General features: G+C 45.8%; 2 protein-coding genes across 4 annotated transcripts in view; one reads left to right on the top strand and one right to left on the bottom strand.

Moving 5' to 3' along the window:
* The first annotated feature begins 4,074 nt into the window (after positions 1 to 4,074).
* Positions 4,075 to 10,602, top strand: POLR3H (RNA polymerase III subunit H). Its single transcript, XM_059846538.1, has 6 exons — positions 4,075 to 4,437; positions 5,606 to 5,702; positions 7,317 to 7,403; positions 8,370 to 8,433; positions 9,048 to 9,255; positions 9,748 to 10,602. The coding sequence occupies exons 1-6, from the start codon at positions 4,327 to 4,329 to the stop codon at positions 9,799 to 9,801; spliced, it is 621 nt and encodes a 206-aa protein (XP_059702521.1). The 5' UTR covers positions 4,075 to 4,326; the 3' UTR covers positions 9,802 to 10,602.
* Positions 10,603 to 11,751: 1,149 nt separating this feature from the next.
* The window catches only part of ACO2 (aconitase 2), a 30,606-nt gene continuing 21,576 nt past the window's right edge, over positions 11,752 to 20,781 (bottom strand). For all 3 annotated transcript variants that reach the window (XM_059846531.1, XM_059846530.1, XM_059846532.1), the window contains 11 exons: positions 20,460 to 20,551; positions 20,075 to 20,180; positions 18,805 to 18,962; positions 17,667 to 17,740; positions 16,852 to 16,963; positions 16,552 to 16,674; positions 16,194 to 16,349; positions 14,037 to 14,228; positions 13,085 to 13,217; positions 12,659 to 12,780; positions 11,752 to 12,250 (listed from right to left, as the gene is read on the bottom strand). In XM_059846531.1, coding sequence (XP_059702514.1) covers positions 12,107 to 12,250; positions 12,659 to 12,780; positions 13,085 to 13,217; positions 14,037 to 14,228; positions 16,194 to 16,349; positions 16,552 to 16,674; positions 16,852 to 16,963; positions 17,667 to 17,740; positions 18,805 to 18,962; positions 20,075 to 20,180; positions 20,460 to 20,551 — 1,412 coding nt within the window. In that variant the 3' untranslated portion in view covers positions 11,752 to 12,106. The remainder of the gene's footprint in view (positions 12,251 to 12,658; positions 12,781 to 13,084; positions 13,218 to 14,036; positions 14,229 to 16,193; positions 16,350 to 16,551; positions 16,675 to 16,851; positions 16,964 to 17,666; positions 17,741 to 18,804; positions 18,963 to 20,074; positions 20,181 to 20,459; positions 20,552 to 20,781) is intronic.

Here is a 20,781-nt window from a genome sequence, read left to right as displayed (position 1 = left end):
AACTCCAAGTGCCAGTGGGTTCTGCCATTGCCCATCATGCCCTGTTTGTGGCTTTTCAAGTAGTTTTCCAGGACAGAACAGGAGCCCCATTCATGCCCTACAGACACCACAAGTCTTATCTCTCCAGTTTACTCTTCAGAACTTTGCAAAAGATGGGGAGGAGGCCCCAGCCATCTCTCAGTCTCCACTCTGAGTTTATCCTGAGATGGCTTCTCCTTTCTTGGGGGACAACTTTGGCTCTCCCACATAAAGACTCTTGATGGAAAATGCACAGGAACTTGAAGTATGTTTGGCTGGAAGGTGACTCTGGGCATGTGCTGCAGCGGAGGAGGCAGAGAGTCTAAAGCAGGCATGCTTTAAAAATGATAAAAGGAGAAGAGGGAAAGCTTTGATCAAACCGAGAGTGGGAGTGGGGGTGCCAGAGATGCCTGCAGAGATGGAAGCAAAGGCAGGAGCGGGGAGGACTTTTTATGTGAGAAGATACATAATTCCTTTAGAGTCAATCAAAGGAGGGCCAGTGGCAAATTACCACTCACCTCCCCTAGCATTCCTGAGCCAGTTTTCTCCAAGAGCCATGGGCATATGGGGACAGAGGAAATCTTAAACCAAGTAATCTGGGGGCTCCTTTCATTTTTCTCAAAGGTTCCAATCCTTCAGGTAACTTCAAATATTATTTTCCAGTTTTCCTGGAATCAAGAGAATCAGAAATGTCTGGTATTTTCTCTGAGGGACAGAAAAACTGTTCTGCAACCCCTGGATTCCAGCAGCTAAAGTTTAAAAAAACCCCGACCCAGCAACTGAGAATCATGTTCTGAAATACTGGAAAAGCCCAAATATTGCTGAGAGAGACTCTAGAGACTTTATGACTATGTGTAAAAAAGTATGTACAGGCACTGTGGATTTCTGGGTATTCACCATGTCAGTGTTACTGGGAGGAGACAACTCAGCAAAACAAAGCTGTTCACATCATCTCCAGCAGCAAGACACTTCAGCAGCACCAACGAATATAGTGTAACTGAGCACTACCATTAGCTGAGTTGGGGCAACACCCATATTTTACAGAGCATAATTTGGCTTTTGTTTATATTTTTACATTGAAGACAGCACTTATGAAATATGGAATTCCTCCAGGGAGAAAACCTAGGTGGGAACAGAGCAACATCTGTCATACATAGACAGCCCAGGCATGCACCACTTGGGATTGGGGACGGGCTACCTGAAGAAAGTGAGACTGGAAATGATTTCCCACAGCCTGGGATGTTACTGGTGGAGGCTGAAACACTGACAGGCAGACTCAGCTCTGGGGTGACTGTAGCCTTGTACCAGACAGAGGTGGTGAAGCTCATCTGACGCTGCCATCACCAGCTTTCTCTGCACACATTTCAATTCAGTTTCCTCAGCATGAATTCGAAGTACCTGCAAGTTTCAGCAAGACACACAGCTGCAGAGAGAAAAGGAATCTTATTGTCCTTACTGAGGAATGGCCCACAGCATTCAGTTCTTGTTTGGCAATCACAGAGCTGATACAGGAGAGACATTCTGCACATCTTGCTTGGTGTCTGCACTTCACAGCACACAAAAGACCTCACTCGTAGGACCCAAGACAGTATGAAGCAAGGCTTTGCAGACCTGCTGCTCACACAGCTGTTTCTGGGGTGCTGTGGATAAGGCTGAAGGAAGATGTGTCTGCTTTGTACTGGGCACCCAAAAGCCGCTGATGGGGCGTGGTTATTGGAAGTGTGGAAAATGATAGCTCAAGAATGGGCTTGAAATGGAAGTATGATATGACTCTGTCCAAATTCACTTCTCTCCATCTCCCATGTTCTCCCAGGTATTTCAGTCCACTATTCCCTGAGCACACGCCCCTACTTAACTCTACATTTCTTATATACAAGCACCCAGAGTGATCACCTTGCCAAAACCACCAGTGCCTAAATTCTCTTTCCTTGTGTGATACCAAAGCTATTTCTTCCCCGGCCATCAGGACAGTGTTGACTACAATTCACTCTTCTGAGTGAAGTAGCTACAGACACCTGCAAAAGCTGCACTAGATAAAGGTCAAACCTTGCATTGCCAGACCTGCATGAGGCCAGGACAGAGCAGCAATGGATGTGGCATGTGTGCCAGCAAGGCTGTGCTGTGCCCAGATTAGCGCAGCCGTGAGTGCAGTGCAGGAGAAAGGAGTCTTTGTAAGGCTCCCTGAAGTAGGACAAGAAGAGCAAGAAACGCTGGGGATTTGAGTTGAGGTGTTCTGATAGTGGGGACTGCTGTGCTGGCAGCAGAGCTCCTTGCTGAGACAGTAGATGTTGCTCCAAGAAAAATGCTGCTTTTCCCAGGTGACAGGGGAAATCTTGTTTCTGGGCCCCCTATTTAACACTAACATGCCAAACATGAGCAGACCAGCCACGTTTATTGAAAAAAAAACAACTACCCCACAACCTAATAGAACCTGATGAAACAGAGTAATTGAAAAGAAATCAACACCTCCTTGTCCAAGACAGGTACCTTCTTAATGAGGCCTAACCAGGGTATTTGCAACCTTGTTTCTCCCTCCCTTTTCCAGACAGCTCAACATTTAATGATTTGTTACCTAAACTGCTCGTTACTGTCCCACCACATGCTGCTGGGGAGCGTGGGGGATGACACACTTAGCCTTAGCATCAAAGCCATGATGCTGACAGTGCAGTTTTCACTGTCAGCCAGGGATGTTTGGTTTTCCTGGCAGATCTTTTTTTAAGCACACTTCAAACAACCTCTTTTCATTTCCCTGACAAACCTCAGACGTTAGCACACCTCCTTGTTTTCTGCCATCCCTCAAGCTGCTTCTCCCTCACACTGATTCCCTCACTACAGAACACACGGAGGCCTCAAAAATGATACAAGGGGGGTTGGTTTCTTTTCTGGCAATTAACACTCACAAATTATTCCAGCTCTGTATGGCGGCAGTTTGTCCCTGAAAAGAACCTTGACCTAAGCAATGGGTAGACACAGCTGTGAGGGACTTTCTGGTGCAAAGAGGATTATAAACCTACCCAGATTTGCTGGAGATGTGGGCAAACAGCTGAAGAAATGGCAGAGACTTTCATCTTTGGGCTTCTGAGTACAAGAGAGACATGGAACTCCTGCAGCAGGTCCAGCAGAGGGCAACAAGGATAATCAGGGGACTGGAGCTCCTCTCTTTGTGAGGAAAGGCTGGGGGAGCTGGGCCTCAGGGAAGACTGAGAAGGGACTTCATCAATGTGTATCAGTACATGAAGGGTGCCAAGAGGCTGGAGCCAGGCTCTTCCCGGTGGTGCTAAGCAATAGAACAGGCAATGGGGCAGAAACTGGTGCACAGGAAGTTCCACCTGACCGTGAAGAACTTTTTTACTGTGCAGGTGCCCAGTCCCTGGAACAGATTGGAACAGATTGCCCAGAGAGGCTGTGGAGTCTCCCTCACTGCAGAGGGAACGCAAGAACCCTGTGGATGCAATTCCTGCACCATATGCTTTGGGATGACCACGATACCAAAATGGCTGTAAAACAAACTTTCTAACACGATCTGAAGCATTTGAAAGCAGGCATTCTTTATCTTTGAAGGACTCATAGAAGACTATCTCCGAAAATTCCTATTCTCTATGTTATTTATCAACCTTGCTTGAGCAGGGACGTTGGACCAGATGCCCCACCGTGGTCCTTTCCTATCTGACCTGTTTCGTGCTTCTGTGATCTTGGCTGCCCTATCTGGTCTGAAGTTTACGAAAATGGTAAATTAAATCGGAATAACTGCAGTTGGGAATTGTTCGAGCTGCGGCACGGGAGAAAGTGCCGGGGGACCCACCTGCCGGAGGTGGAGGGGAAGGAGAGGGCTACACAGCATCCCTGCAAAGGACGCCCGGGCGCTGCGCCACTTTCCACGTTTACATTGGCCAAAACCGGCCCCCCCGGGCCTCACCGCATCCTCCCCGCTCCGGTGTCAGCGGGGGCCGAGCCCGGCCCGGCCCCGCCCCGCGCAGGACGGACAAAATGGCGGCCGCGGGGCCCCGCCCCACCCCGTGTCAATCAGGGCGCGCGACCCGCCAGCCGAGCGCGATTGGCTGCGGCGGCGCCGGAAGTGGCGCGAGGCTGGGGCGCGCGGTATGGCTCCGCGTGCAGCAGGTGGGTGAGGGGCGCTCGCGCACCCCCCGGCACCTCCCGGCATCCCGGCCGCTCCCGGGCCGCTTCCTTCGGGACAGCCGGGACACCGCCCCACCGGGCTCCCAGCCACACCTTGGGCTGCCTTCCCAGCCCGGTCCTCGCCGCCCTCCCATTCCCGAGGCCGTTGGCGTCTCCTCGCCCCCCGCCACCATGTTTGTCCTGGTGGAGATGACTGATACTGTAAGAATTCCTCCCTGGCAGTTTGAAAGGAAACTGAACGAATCCATTGCTGAAGAACTAAACAAGAAATTGGCCAATAAGGTAAAGCGTGGGTCACGTGTAGGTTGATGCAGGTATCACAACATCCCCGAACGTTCCTTCCTTTTGTTTGTGCCTACTGAGGTGCGTGGGTGAGGTGTCAGAGGGGTTTAGATGCGAAGGCCGTCCCCTGCCTCTGCAAACAAAGAGACAGTCACGTATCATCTCAAAGGGGACATTTTTCTAATGGCTGATGTTGTAATGGGAAGATACTGAGGCACCAGATGGGGCAGAGGAGCATGGAAGAGAAGTGAGAGCAGCTGCTGGTTTGTGTTAAAAGGAGCAATCCAAAATGCAACCTGGAAAACAAATGCAAACTAATCCATCCTGTGGGGAATTTAAAGAAAAAACCCTTTATAAACACATGTAGAACAGTAATACTGGAAGAGAAATGAAGCTGTTAACAGCTGATTTGGTCTGTGCTTAGTAATTGAAATACATGGTGGCAGTAAGAAGTTGGTCTTTGGTGCAGGATATAAAAAGTGTTTCCTGGTGGACCTGGAGGTCAGAGATTCCCTGTGCAGCCCAGACTGTGATTAGTGTGTGGCTTTCAACATGGGGCAGGTGCAAAACTCAAAATGCAGCTGTAAACGTGAAAGGAGCTCAGAAGAGCAACCTGAAGGGGTCAAGGGTTGTGAATAGCAGGTTATGAAGAGCAAAAGTCTTCCTTCATCCGCTGATGACTGGTAGATGCTTCAAATTCTGTAGGCAGTGAACCTGTCTCAGAGGTAGCAAAGAAACCAAGAGTTTGCCTCGTGTCTCCCCAGAATTAATATAAGACAGAGGCAAGCCTAGAGGCTTCTGAGGGTGTAACTCTAACAACATGTTTAGCATTTGGACAAGCTGTGGGGCTGGTGAATGATGGGGAGCTTTAACTGTCTTGGCAGCTCAAGTTCTCTCACCACTGACAATTTCCCCAAGAGATTCTCTTTGTAGCAGAGTTCTTTCCAGTGCCAGTGAAAATGTGCTCCCACAACATTTGGATTGGGGCTCCCCTACGCTGCTGATGGTGTTGAAGGCAGTGTTCCAAAACAGACTCCATCCCATTTTGCCACCTTTCTGTTGCTGTCTTTTGGAAAGGTGTGCATAATGTATGAATTCCACCGTTTGCTTGAATTTACCTGGTGGGTTGCTTGATTTACTGCTCTTGAATTTTTTTTTCTTTTGTCAGGTGGTGTACAATGTTGGGCTCTGCATCTGTCTGTATGATATCACAAAGCTGGAAGATTCATACATATTTCCTGGGGATGGTGCATCACATACCAAGGGTAAGTGCTTTTCCTCAGTTATATTGTGTTGCAGAAGGTTATTAATGATCTGGAAATTAAGCTGAGTTCATTTGTTAGGGGCAGCAACAACTTTAAGTTCACAGCCTTAACTGTGTTTCTGTTAGGAGGGCAAGAAGAACATGGTGAAAGTCTCTTATTTTCTTTTGGGTACAATTTGAACTTTAACTAGCCAGTCCTCCTTGCCTTCTGCAGCAGCCCATCTCTGTTTTACAATTAGAGCATGAGTGGGGGGTGAGGAAGGGGTTAATTTAGTTGAAAATTATTGAAAGACTGCCCACAGAAAAGAAGTTGTAATAATTTTTCTGCATTTCTCTGATGTTTTTTCTTTTTGAAGCTTATTTTCCCTAGCTAGGGTATGAACTTGTTTCTACATACAGCGTTTGCACAGCATTTGATGCTCTTGTACTAGCTGGAAGTTTTATGACACTTTTGTTGAAACTTAGACAGATCTGGTTCATCATACATTTCTAGTGATTTTTTTTTTTAATACGAAATGACTAATTTCTCTACTTGGACTCTTGGCAAATCTGAGTAAATACTGGAAGTAAGTGCATAATAGCAAATTTCATTTTTTTAAGTTAAATTAAATGTTTAAACTGGTAAGAGATGCATTTTTCTTGTTTCAGTTTACAGTGTGGAATGATAGGTTGAGCACATGAAATACCTCCTGTTGGAAGGGAACTGCACTGCCTATATGTCTTGTATGCCTTCCCTTGTCTAAATTTTAACTCCAGTAGAACTCATTTCCTGCAAATAAAAGCTTCTCTGATACTGAAGGAGGATGTCAGGCTTTCCTGCTTGCTTTAATCTCCATTCAGCTTCTCAACTTAGAATTAGTCCTTGAACTGAAAGAAGAGAACTTTTCTCTCTGAGCTCGGGGAAAAAAGTCTGCTTTCAGAATCTGGGGTAGCACTTTGATAAATCCTGCTGTGTCTGGTAATAACTCTTTCTATAATGCACTGCCTAGTTTTATGTAAAAGAGGAGCACTGAGGAGGTACAGCTGCAACGATGTTAAATTTCTCAGGAGCATCATTTGGCTGAGATTATCTTGCTGTAGCATTCTTGTAATAACAAATGCTATGTGCTTAGTTAGAAACATTTTATCTAGCTTGGAGGAAAAATCAGTTGTGTTAGAGAACCTTGTTTAATCTGATAATACTTGATTTAAAAGATTTCATTTAATGAAAATACAGCATTGCAGACAAAGATAAGAGGCAGAAGTATTACGAGAAAGTATAAGTTCAGCTGATACTCTTGACCGTGAAGCATTGTGCTTCCATCATAACTTAATCAGAAGCCATGCTCCATGTTTATCGTCTTACACTTTCTTTTTGTGAACTTCTTGCAAAACTGAGGAGCTGGGAACAGACACTCTGATCAGCTGCTGCCAGAATTTGTACAAACCAGTTAGGAATCAGAACTCTTTTTCCCATTTTCTGTCTAATCACTGCCTGTAAAGAAGTTGTAGAAGAAACTGGGTGTTTTAGAGGGCATATTGTTTTAATGGAATTTTGTTTTAATGGCTGCCACCCTGTGGGAGGACTGTAGTTTACTAACATGGACATAACATTAATGATGTGTTTTCTTTTAAGTGCATTTCCGCTATGTGGTCTTCCATCCCTTCCTGGATGAGATTCTGATCGGACAGATTAAAAGCTGCAGTCAGGATGGCGTCCACGGTAAACTGCAACTTCTGACATTAGGGACACGTGAGCTGCAGAGCCTTGGTCTGTTGAGACACTGATTTTGGCTGGAGTAATGCTCTCTGTGGGCTGGTTAATGGCTATTACTGGCCTCTAGGGCTGCTCTGATCTGAGGGTGATTGGTGGTTTGAGCCTGGCAGCTTCCCCTGTCCTTGATGGTTTTGTCCGCACTCCCTTTTCATTTTGCCCAAGAATAACAGGCAAACCCGTCTGGAGCATAGAATGGATTTCTTTCCTTGCTTTAGTTAACAGAATTTGTTGAACTATTGGCTTGTGTTGGTCTGATGTATTTTTCCTATAGGCTGTGCAAATTTGTGTTCATTTCCTGTACCTGAAAACATGTCAGGGAAATGTCTTTGTGAGCACAAAGTGCTGCCAGAGTCATGGAATATATAATTGATGAGTTGCTTTCCTTTCCTCTAGGAGTCTTCCATACAAGGGAGCTCTGCTGCTCAGTTGTTAAATTAAGACAATAAGGTTACCTTGGCTGCCTTTGTTGCTGAACTTGGGCATGGTCCATTCCCTGATAAAATTCAACATCGTGAAATCTTAAGGGGGATGCGGGGGCTGTTCCAACTTTATATCAGTCTTTATTTAACGTACTACATCTGTGATTTCTAAGCTCTTTTTTGTCACAGACCTCTATAGCATCTGACTCATTTCTTGGAGCGCTTTCATTTCCATTCCTGCTCCAAACAACCTTTTCCTTTCCCAGCAGGCACGAAGACTGTGCCCTCTGTTGCTGTATGTACTTTCAGCTGGGTGGTTGCTTTGCTGCCAACTGAAATTGAGCGTTGTGGCTCAAAGAATAATTCCTGCATAATCTCAATGTCCTTCCTGAGAGAGGAAGGAAAATGAGCTTAGAAATGCATTTTAGGAATCACTGTGGAACGTCATTTGCAAAGAATTGTTTCAGTCTTAGCCAAGTTATTTTCTCCGCAGTTTCTCTTGGATTCTTTGATGATATTGTCATCCCACCAGAATCCCTGCAGCAGCCAGCTAAGTTGTATCCTTTGGTCACCTTTGATAACTTCACTACTTCATTTCAAAAGATTGTGCAGTGCTGGCCCAACAGGCATTCACCACTGCAACAATGAAGGTGCTCAGCAGCAGAAGCTAAGCCCTTCTGTCGGGCAAGTCCCACAGACTGTTATCACAGCTAGACAGGCCCTCACGCTCATTAGGTTTTGCAGGGTCATTGTGCCTGCTGATAGGAATGAATGGCAGTGTCCCCTGCCCAGTTGTAATCCCTGCCTCCAGCCCTGGCTGCTGCTGAAGATAGAGCCCAGGTTTTACCATATCATGTAATGTCTATGTGCGTGTGTGTCTGGTGTACTTCAGTGTGGAAGGCGAGGTTGTCTTCAGTCTGAGGAGTTTTGCTTGTCTGGGGGTCTTTTCTGCTGCTGGGTGTTTTTGGGGGATGTGTAGAGAAGCAGCATACAGCGTGGTGCAGGAAAATCAGAAAGATGGGGGTCCTGGGCTGTGCAGACAGTGACCTGGGACAGCACATTGCAGTTTGGGAAATAACTCTGAAAAGGCTTTGAATCAAGCCTATTCTCAGAACTGTCAGAAAGTGACCTGTCAAGCAGAATGGTGTTCCCCTCCTTAATCCTTGGCCAGTGATGAAGCAGAGCAGGTGTGGGTGTGGGAATATGAGACAGAAGAAGGGGCCCATGACCTTTACATGGACATTGGGGAAGAGATCCGCTTCCGAGTTGTGGATGAGACGTTTGTTGATACGTCACCAACCGGTCCGAGCTCTGCAGAGGCTTCCACTTCAAATGCTGCAGAAGAAGTCCAGAAGAAAGAGGCACCCTACACTCTTGTGGTAACTATGTGCATTAGTTCTTACAGCTTTGTGAGTGTTGTGGTTTATTCAGTGTCTAAAATAGCACCCCTTTCCCAAGGAACTCATTGCTTTAAGCTGACCCTGAAGCAGAATCACTGAATGAAAGAAGTGGAAAAGGGGAGAAATGAGGTTGTTCTTGTGGTTGCTCTGTTTTCTGAGTGTTTTCACTGGAACACTTCGTGGTTGCTGGTGATTCCCCCTGGGAGGTTGATTTAAAACTGATTTAACTCTGTGTGCATGAAGAGCACAGAGCTGGGAGCAACACATTGAAGTCTATGTGGCAACTGAACAGTCTTTCCTTGCAGTGTTCTGGCATAAAACCTGAGTGTACAGTGCATGAGAAAGGTGGATCTGAACCAGTGGCAGCTGTGTTGTGTAACTTAGATGGGAAAGATGATGTATTTTTAGGCATTTTCCTCTGTTCTCTGTGCAGTTTACAATTGCATGCTCTTGTCTTCTCTCTATGAACAGGGATCAATCAGCGAGCCAGGCCTGGGCCTCCTGTCATGGTGGACAAACAGTTAGCTGCCATCGGAGCCTGCTCCACAGAAAGTCTTTCCGGTGGATGTTTGGGGGATAATGGGACCCTGCTGGTGCTCACTGCTCCTCTGAAGCTGAATAAGAAATTAGATCTGCCATTCTGTTTTCCCTTCAGCTTCCAAGCTGCCAGAGAGAGACAGTTGCTTTCAAGAAACGTCTTCACTGATGTGCAGAAGTGAATTTACAGGCACAAAAAGCCTTGAGCACAGTAGCTACAAACTCAGCTGGAGCTTTGGTCTCCTGCCCTGGAGGGAAAATCGTGGAGGTCTTTGCTTGCCTGAATCAAGGAAAGAGTTGACTTTAGTGAGTAAAGGCAGAAGAGAATACCTATCAAGAAGTACCACTCCTTAGGCTGAGAGCTTGATCTCAGAGGAGTAGAAACCTGCCCTTCTCTTGACAGGAAGAGACAGCAAAAGGCTTGAGTTAGTAGAGGTGTGGTACTCTGGAGACCTGGAAAATGCTGCTGCTGAGAGAGCAGGGGAGGTGCTGGTGATGTTTGCTAAGTATGGGAACTTCATCCATGGACCAAGAAAGAACAGGAATGACAGTTTACTCAAAAGTAACTCAGGCTTAGTGAAGATGACCACTGTGGAAAACTACAGGCTGCTTATTGTGCTGAATGGAATGACTTTTTTTGGGTGGGCTGTATTTATGCAGAAACTTTTCAGGAGCTTTACTGAAAATATGGAATTATGGACTGAAATGGTTGAAGGCTGCTTTGAGCAAGCTAAATCCTTGTTTGTGGGGGTTTTAATACGGTAAGTGGAATAAATTGTAAAAACCACACAGCCTGCCTTCCTGTACAATTTGTGGGGAAACTATTAGCTTCCTGCCTAGCAGGAAGAAAACACTTGCCTCCTGCAGTTTAGCTACTTGGATTTCAAGTCAGACAGAGTTGAGACCAACGCTTTGCTCTGTGCAAACAGCCAATGACAAACAATTGCCATCACCCTCCCTGACAGCAGTACAAGGAAAGGAGGGAACAAAACAGTGAGTAAAATCTATGCAGGGCCCATTGCCAAGAGTGATGTTGCACATAATTATAAAGCCAGCCACGTTTGGCAGGAAGGAGCTGTAATTCCCTGAGATAGTGGGTCTGCTTAACCTCCAACTGTGAAAACAAAGCCTGAGTCATCAGTGCCCTCCCTGCAGCATCGTTAGAACCCCTTAATTCTCAACTGTTATTCCTGATGCAGTGCCCTAATTAAAAGGGAGCCTAGAATTCTTTAGGTTCACATAGTAACTGAGGTCCATCTGTGCACACAATAAGCTTAGTGAATGCCACCTACAGCACAGCAGTGCTCACACATGCAACCATCTAGCTGTGATGGAAATAACTGTCTGCAGAAACCCCCCCCCCCAGCTGTTTGTATAGGTGGAAATTTGGGTGAAAGAAGGGAGCAGCTTCCACACAGGCTGTTCTGGGGTAGTGCCAGGACAAGGGGAAGAAAACAGTCCAACTACCCCAGGTAGTTGTTTTGCTCAGCTCCTTTTGGACAGGGTCAGGGCTCCCAGGATTACAGTGAAGCAGTAGCAATGTGGTTTTGTGTGCTGTTCTCAGGAGAGAGACTTCTCAGCATCCATCTCCTGCTGTAAGTTGCACTTTAGGGAACTAAGTTTGCAGTGCTGGGAAATCAGATACAGCAGGTGTTCTTTGTTCTTCTGTTGTCATCACTGCAATAGTGGCAGTGTTGCCCTAGACAGGAATGTAGGGGGGAAGGTGGTCATAATCACAAGTGTAGCCTGCAGTAGGTTAATGTCAAGAGCTGAACAGTCCTGGACAGCTGTGTGAGGGCTCTTTCTTTACCATACTCAATTACTGTTCAGTTTGGGGTTTTTCTCCATATAGCAGTGATTTAGAAGAAGTTCTTTCCCACCCTCCCAAAAACAATGACAGGGATTAGGATGATGAATACAATAACACATGACACAAGAGATGGTCACATTCTTTATTTTCATTTGAAGTCTTTAGCCATCAGTAAAGTGAATGGGCAGAAAACAACCAACTGAGCAGACAAATCCACCTTTGCTGGTTATTTCCAAATATAAATAACTGTGTGAGAACTGAAATTGAGCCAAAATAGAAAAAAGAAGCTGGGGAATTTAAAAGACAAAAGTAAGCCTAGCTGCACTCCCTTTTCATAGTGTCAGTGAAGAGGAAGTACCATAACAAAAAGGAAGCTATGGTTACATTTGATCAGACATTTATTCCAACAGTAGGCATGGAATTGCACTTTCATGAAAATGCCAAAGCTGAATCGAGTCCAGTGCACTGGGGCATTGTGCGCACTTAGCTTGATTTCTGCTGCAGCTCCTTCATTCTGTTCAGGGCACTGCCAGCCTGAAACCACTCGATCTGCGACTCATTGAAGGTGTGGTTCAGCATGATTGTTTCTTGGCTTCCATTGGGATGCTTGATGATGCATTTCAGAGGCTAAAGGAAGAAGACAGTTTTATTTTCCCTTTTCTTTCAAGGGAGAAGGTTATCTGAAGCTTCTCACAGGAAAATTTCTACATGGTTTTAAAGGGTTGAAAAGGGAAAATTCCAGCTCAGGGTGGATCTTAACATAAAAGTGAAGTTGCAGTTCCTTCTAGGTAACACTCGTGCTTAAGTCAACAGGTCCAGGAATTCAGAGTACTGTACGAAGCTTTCTCTTAACTGTTCAGAACACCACTGATTCTGACCTGCCCTGTGTCTCCCAGCCCACTGTGTCTCACCTAGCTGGCAGGCTGCACTGCTCATCAGTGCCAGTGCTGCCTCATGAGCACACAGCTCACCACTGATCCCCATCAGTGGCACGTCCCTGCCCCCAAGTGCATGACAAGACACCCAGACAGTTACCTTTCCAGGTGCGAAGTCTTTCAACCCCACAATGCTCAGCTTATCCACAGGATGAATCTTGTTATAGTCTGCTGGATCAGCAAAAGTGAGAGGCAGTAGACCTTGCTTCTTCAGATTGGTTTCTGTGGAGAACAAACCACCAACCACACTTGTAACATCCCATTCCAGGGAAGCATGATTACCTTCTGGCTGCTCAGAGTACCATTCCAACAACGATTACTATCTTTGTAGCAAAATCAGCATATCCCTTGTTTGTGGCATATCCAACTAGGTATGTAACAGGACTTCTGACAGGAGGGACCTTGCCATCTGTCAGCAGGGAGGAATCATGCCTGTAGGTGTTGAGCCCTGGGCAAGGTATAAACACCACTTCCACTCACACTGAACACATCCTGTTTACAAACACCGAAGGGGAAGCCTGCTCACCGTGGATCCTGGCAAAGCTCTTGGTGATGATGACCCTTCCTCCCAAGTGACGTGGCTCCAATGCTGCATGCTCCCGGCTGGATCCCTCACCATAGTTTTCATCCCCAACAACTGCCCATTTGACACCCATTTTCTGTGACAAAAGACAGATTTACATTTGTGCAGCCACTCAAGTGAGGAATTAACAATAAATACCCACCCACACATCTAATTTCAACACTTCACTGACATTGCTATGCTATGACACCTTCTCCCAGAAGACTCCCTTGGGTTCTGAGAAAGGAGAGAAATAAAGGAGTGCTTCACGGTAGTTAGGCACTGCCATCCTTGCTGACAAGGGCTGAGGAGGATTGCTCTTGGGATCCAGAGCAAATATTTTCCTTCCTTTTCCTGCCACCTCTCCCTCCATCATGCTATGCCAGACCAGTGTTTGCACGAGCCATGACTTCTGCTCTACTTCTGGAAGGGATATGGAAAATTTTAACTTCTCTCTACTGAAAGAGCCAATCGGAAACAACTGCCAAGTTTTCCAGAGGGTAAAAGGACATTTCTTGAGATTTGAGGCCTACTGTTAAAGAATAAAGGGGATAAGACTATAATTTATTTAAACATTAGACTAGTCACAGGTGAAGCATTACAGGATGCAAGATTTAGCTAGTCTGATGACACCCATGCCTTGTAAGGTGTGCAGAGCCTAAAGGTGTTCTTTCGTCTATGATTTCTGGTCCCCTCTGAGTCACGAGATCTTCCTCCCTCTTCCCCATAGCAGGTAGGGACAAAATCTCCTACAGGAACTGCAATCATTAGAGAAGTACCAAGAAAATGCCTCAATGCTGAATGAATTCACAGCTGCTGTTACTTGAGAGCGGGAGGGCGAGATCCTTTTATTTGGCACAGACTGCCCAAAGTGTAAACAACCTCCTAAAATAGATGTGTCAGGGGAAGGACTCACCTTGTAGTAACGGGCTGTGTCTGGGACTGGGCCAAACTCCTGGGTTAATGCATTGCGCACAGAGTTGGCTTTGCCGTTTTCAATGTTGATGGCGCCAATGAGCAGGTTGTTGGAGATGTTGTCCAGATGGCCACGGAATTTGAGCCACGGTCCAGCTGCAGAAATATGGTCAGTGGTGCATTTCCCTTTTACCTAAAGTGTAGCAGAAGAGAAGAATGTCTCAGGATGGACTAATGTACTTGACCCTTCCTCAACACTTGTAACTGTGAAGCACTAATTGGGAGGAGTGGTCGATACTCCAGAGGGCTCTGCAGCCCTTCAGAAAGACTCAACAGGTTGGAGAGGTGGGCAGAGAACTGTCTGAAGTTCAGCAAGGGCAGGTTCAGGGTCCTGCACCTGGGTAAGAGTAACTCCATGCACGAGCTGCTAGAAAGCAGCTCTGCAGAGAAAGACCTGGGGGTCCTGGTGGACAACAAGCAGTCCATGAGCCAGCAGTGTGCCCATGTGGCCAAGAAAGCCAATGGTATTCTGGGGTGAATTAGAGCATTGCCAGCAGGTCAAGGGAAGTGATCCTGTCCCTCTAGTCAGCCCTAGTGAGGCCACCTCTGGAGTGTTGTGTCCAGTTCTGGGCTCCCCAGTACAAGAGAGACATGGAGCCCCTAGAGCAGGTACAGGGGAAGGCGACAAAGGGAAGGGACTGGACCATCTCCTGTTCAGCCAAAGAAGAGACAAATGAGAGGGGACCTCTCATTTACAGTATCTGCAAGTATCTGAAGGGAGGGTGTGGTGTCAAGAGTGTGGAGCCAGGCTCTGCTCAGTGGTGCCAAGCAATAGGACAAGAGGGAATGGAGCAGAAACTGAGGCACAGGAAGTTCCACCTGAACATGAGGAAGAACTTCTTTACTGTGCAGTGACCACATTGGAGCAGATTTCCCAGAGAGGCTGTGGAGTCTCCCTTACTGGAGATATTCAAGGACCATCTGGACACAATCCTGTGCCATATGCTCTGGGATGACCCTGCTTGAGCAGGGAGGTTGGATCAGATGACCCACTGTGGTCCCTTCCAACCTAACCCATTATGTGATCATCATATCTCTTTTTAAAGGCATAAGCTCCAGAAAAGCACATCAGTTACAGAATCAAGGCACTCTAAAGCAGAACACAGCAGTAATTCTGCATGCATTGGGTAAGAAGAACATCCCTTTTCCAAAGGGTAAATTACAAAAATTAGCTTAGCCATGACATCTCCTGCTGTGTCCTCACTTCCCTCAGCAGTAGGTTGTTAGGTACAAAAAGCAATTAAGCCCTTCCTGCTACAGCCCGGCCTTCCTGCTGGGGAACTTCAACAAGATGCCAAGTGTTACACTCTAAGTTTCCAAACTGCACATAAGCCTTCTCAGCTTGTAAGAACAGAATTCCCAACCAGAGATAATGGCCTTCCAACTGGTAAGTTCTAAAGTGCTTATAAAGGAATTGCCTGTGTCAAAAACTTTTGCACAGCAGTATGGCCCTTGGGAGTACATCCAACTCTGTCACTGTGGATCAGGAATGTTCCCAAAGGTCAGTTCATAAGGGATTGCATTTCAGAACCCCTCACCATATCAACTGAAGTTTCCATCTGTTAACTCACCTCAGGCAGTGAGGAGAAACCCATGTCTCCATTGAAAGACCAAATTGCAATGTTTAACAAGTGTGAAGTAATTTCTCTTTCTATAAAGTGGGAAAAGAACATGCATACTGATGGATGAGAAGTTCCCAACGACCTCATTTCAGACAAAATACATCTTAGAACAGTCAGTATTAGAGATGCTAATTAAAGAACCCATCCACCTTTCTATTGCAGGTTGTAACTGGGACAAATTCTGCAGGCTGCATGGTTCGGGCAGGACCATATTACATGCTATAACAAGCTTGCTTTTGCATGGTATTAGCAAACCACTAGCCCAAAGGAGAAGAGTCACTTAGTTATAACAGAAAGTATCAGAAGGAAACACCTGGAAGAAAGGAAGACACCTTGCTTCCCTTTCTGTAACAATGTGGTTGGAGGGGAGGGAATCAGGTATCTCAAAGGCACATCCAAAGCTTCTAGCAGTTGCTGTGCAAACCCCTGTTCAAGCAGACCTGTTGCAGCTGATGCTCCCCCACTTAGTTCCTGACCTTGATGAGGATCAGCATGTCTTCTAGATCCTTGCCATCCCACTTATCAAAGGGCTCAAGAAGCTGGAGACGCTGGCTGGTGGGGCTCACATCCACATGCTGCCCACTGCCATCCTTGGGAGGGTACTGGTAGGTGTCCTGGCCTGGGTCAAACTCCTTCCAAAGAAGAAAGGAAAATTATCAGCCTCAGCCATCCCCAACAGCACGTGAAGAACAAGCCAATACAGGCAACTGCACCCATTCTGGCTCTACCACCATGTGTCAAGAAAGAGGTCAGTGCCTGTAAATTCCCCCAGTATAAAGCAAACACTGCTAGCATCAGGTCTTCTCTCCCTCTGCCCCCTGACAGAGCACTTACCAGCTTGGGCAGCTCATCTGCATCAGGTGCCTCTAGTTTAAACTTCTTCCCATCTGCTCCTGTCAGGTAATCTGTCTCAGGGTTAAATTTTAGAGTGCCAGCAATGGACAGGGCTGTGACAATCTGAAAGAAAAAAAAAAAGACAAATTTAAAGGGATATTCCACTTCCCATCATCTCACCTGAAAGTACTACATCTAAGTCTCAAAGCCACCAGCTAAAAGCTACTAAACGAGGCACCCTGGGCCTGTTCTGCAGGTGCCCTGAACTATTCCACAGCCCCTCCTCTGGCTGTTTCTTACCTCTGGAGAAGTCACAAATGCGTGAGTCTCTGGATTGGCATCATTGCGACCCGTGAAATTTCGGTTGTAGGATGTAACTATTGTATTTTTCTCTCCTTTTTTGATGTCCTTCCTGTGAAAGCAGCAAACATGCTCATCAGCTCCAAATGGAATATTGCTTCTAGATGTCTCACTGCTAGAATCCCCCAGCTTGGTTTTGGCAGCAATCACTAGCTTAGAAACAGGAGCTGGTGCCTGTACATGTTTTCCCCCCTTAAGCACAGACCCCACAGACCCATGTGCATGATGAATGCAAACTCAAGTCAAACACTGATTCTTGCAGTAGTTTTCACAGCCCACGTTGTTCACTGTTGAACTGTCTAAACAATAATCAACTAAGCACATTGCCTTTGGATATCCCATGATCAGCTGTGATAAAGCAACATAAAAATGTGCCTCCCATCCCTTCTATTGGGAATTATTCTCCCTGCCACTCCAATGGCTGAAGTTGGACCAATTCACTTTTCCTATTTTAAAAGGCCCATACAAACTTCAGTCCACCCTCTCACAGACAACAAATCTTTCTCCCCATTCTTTGCCTTCTAGAAAAAGCCTCCAGAATGTGTGTCCATTCTGCAGCTTTATTCACCTAAAGGCTCAATATAAATCCATAGCCCTTCTTTTTGCCTCCTCCCATACACACCAGACAGCTATGGCTAGGTGGTTTTTAAACATTTAATTACTAGTGTTTTTTATTTACAATCAAATCAGGCTTCACAGAGCATTCTGGAAGCTAAAAGATACAGAGCTAGAGTAAGGTCCATCTTTCATTTTACCTGTCCCACTGGCCGATGCATGGCCCACAAGCATTAGCAAGAACCAGCCCTCCAACTTCTCGAAGGATTTTTGCCTGGGGGCAGAAAACAACCTTGTTACCACAGAATGCCTGGAATGAATTTCTGGGGTTGCTCTTTTGGGGGAAGAAGACACTAACAGGAAGCACTGAACCTGAGAAAATTCCCTTCCTTGTTTCAGTTTTGAGTCACTTTTATAAATACATGGGGTTTGACCCCAGTAAGACTGTAAGTTAACACTGGGGCAGAGCACAGGATGACTTGCCATGATGTTCCTGTTCTCTACCTGCTTCAACTTGAGCAATCCAGCTACTTACAAACATTTGACTGAAGGGCAGTGTCTGGTCTGATTAATATTCTATAGACTTCCTGTCCATGTAAGGAGAGAACTGGCAACAGTGCAGGCAAGTATGTGTGCCTGCTCAGTCTACTCATCAAACAACTCAATTAAGGGGGCAGCTGGTAAGGAAAGGTATGACTTGAAAGGTAGGACTTGGTTGGAAGAGCCACCAAACATTGGCTGGACATATCCATATGTAAAGACTTGGTCCTCACACTATGACAGCATCTAAAATTAACTAAATAGTATAGCTAATTAAAACAACATTTTCTGCACAGAAAACAAGGAAGAAAGTAGGTAATAGTTCCTCAACAGAAATATTTCTTTTAAAGCAAATATGAGTTTTGCCATAAATTTGGTCTAAATTGGGAACCACCTTCCAACAAAAGGGCATGCTCTCTTTATAAATTTGGATAAAAGTGGATTGCAGCCTTTTGTGAGCCATGGCCATCTACAGAATCCCAGAAGCATGAGGTATCTCTTGCTATGCTTGTTCTCTCCTCAGGGCCCCAGTTCCTGACAACTGCCTCAGCCTTGTTCAGTTCTAATCCTGTTTTTACATGCCCAGGTAGTAAAGATACAGGTCAAAACACTGTCAAAGATGATGGCAGGACCCACAGACACAGTAGCACAAGACCAGCTACTACATGAGGAATTGCACCTCCAGCAATAAGTGAAGACAAAGTTTAGAAGGTTTCCATTAGTTAACTCAGCCCCCTGAGTACCGTCCTGAAGAATTTAAGCCTTTCTGTTTGAAGTGCAAAGAGCAGCCATACTCACATAACCGTCTCTTTCAATGGTGGCACGGATCTGTTCTGAGCCTGGTGTGATTGTGAACTTGGATTTGCACTTCAATCCATGCGCAAGCGCCTGTTTTGCCACCGCTGCAGAGCGTCCCATGTCCTCATAGCTGGAGTTGGTGCAGCTGCCAATCAAGCCTGTGGTATTTGACAGAAACAGGGGGGTGGTTACTGCAGCTCTGGTACTTGGAAGATTCTCCCTGACCCATCTCCCAGAAGAACAAACAAGGGATAGGCACCTTTTCTGTTGATAAGGAATCTGAAAGGGTTTCAGGTGCCAACACTGCCAAGCCTCCCAGCAATATGGTGTGGTCACAAGCAGTCCCTTGTCCAGCTCTGGAAGTTGCACTGTCAGAACACACTACCCTGGTCACTAGTCTAATCTGACTAGGTCACTGTTTTACAAGACCTGAGTGTCACCTACTTGCACTTTGGTTAAGCAAATAACCAAAGAGAGGTATTGTTCCACAAAGACAGAAAAAGCTTTAAATCAAGATGGCAAGAAATGGAGGAAATGGTGAAAAGAAAACATCTTCAGTACAGTATGAAGACCACACAAGGACATGCTGTACCATCCTGACAGCATTCTGATGCTAAGAAGCAAAATAAAAATTCTCTCTCAGTTACAGCTACTGTAACTGTATCCTATTTGTAACACTAGAATATAATACACTTCCCACCTGGGACATGGCTTTACAATGTATTTCCATTCTTTTCATTCCTTCCTCCACTCCATGAGCAACAGTTGAGAAGTCAGCCCACAAGTTACCATCCCAAAAGCAAGTACATAAATTTCCAAGCCTGCTTTTTAGGACAGCAAGTACTAACTTTACTAGGTCCCAAGAGTTCAACAACCAACTGCTGGGAGTGCTGACAATCATGCTCCTGACAACTCTCTGCAACAGGTAAATCCATACCATAGACTTTTAAAAAAAAGGATCTTCTATGGGTAACATTCCTGCCAATCCAAACATTCAAACGTTTCAAAAATGGAAGAAACCTGGTCTATCTCTTGAGATTAAAATCCCTTCTACTATCCTGGATCTCATTGTACACACTTGGCCCACGTGGTCACTACTTTGCCCAGAAAATTCATAGGGCCATGAACAGATGACACTGCACCAAAGTCAAAGGACAGACAGCAGCAGTGGAAAAACTGGGTCCCAAGCTATGTGACCAACAACTTATCCCAAGACAACAATGTTTATGCCACAAGTATGAAGGCAGAGGAAAGAGCAAATGCTACCCACCAACTCTGATATCAACAGGCCAGCCCTCCTTTTCTGCCACAGCACCAATATCTGACACAGGATGCGCCAGGTCTGGTGTGAAAGGTCCATTGATATGCGGTTTCAGCTTTAAGAAACAGTGACAAAGTCAGAAATCACAGTAGCAAAAAATAACCCCAAAACACAGCAGCAAATCAATTCCTTCCACAGCTCTATCTGCAAGTTAACTAAGATTCTCCTACATGAAAACTGGAGCACAAGCTGTAGGTGAAGCAGACCTGAATGTATTTCACATGCTCTAGCACAGCACCAGGGGTGTTGCATCAAACTCCCAGCTTGGTCTTCAGTCACACAAAGCAGAGCCACATCACAGCATTCAAGATGGCAAGAAGATATGAAGCCTTACCTCACTGAGGTTGACTTCTATCACCTGGTCATACTGACAACCGGAATCTGGTACCAAGTGCTGCTTGAATTCATCCGCTAGTGCGGCTATATCTGGAATAAGAAAGAAGGAAGATCTGAAAAGTGCAGCAATATGAGGGAGAAAAAGAAGTCTAGGATAACCAAACACAGGGGGGTCAACTGCATCATTCCCCAGCCACTTCATCTACAGACTCCCTGCTTGTAGCAGATGACCTACAGGACCACAAAAGGTCAAAAATCTCATCAGACAACACCATAGGATAATACCGCTTCCAGAATACACCTTCACTTAAATCCATACT

This window comes from Haemorhous mexicanus, chromosome 5, assembly GCF_027477595.1.
Source record: "Haemorhous mexicanus isolate bHaeMex1 chromosome 5, bHaeMex1.pri, whole genome shotgun sequence".
In the NCBI taxonomy this organism is placed as follows: Eukaryota; Metazoa; Chordata; class Aves; order Passeriformes; family Fringillidae; genus Haemorhous; species Haemorhous mexicanus.
This window is presented reverse-complemented; position numbering and strand designations above follow the sequence as displayed.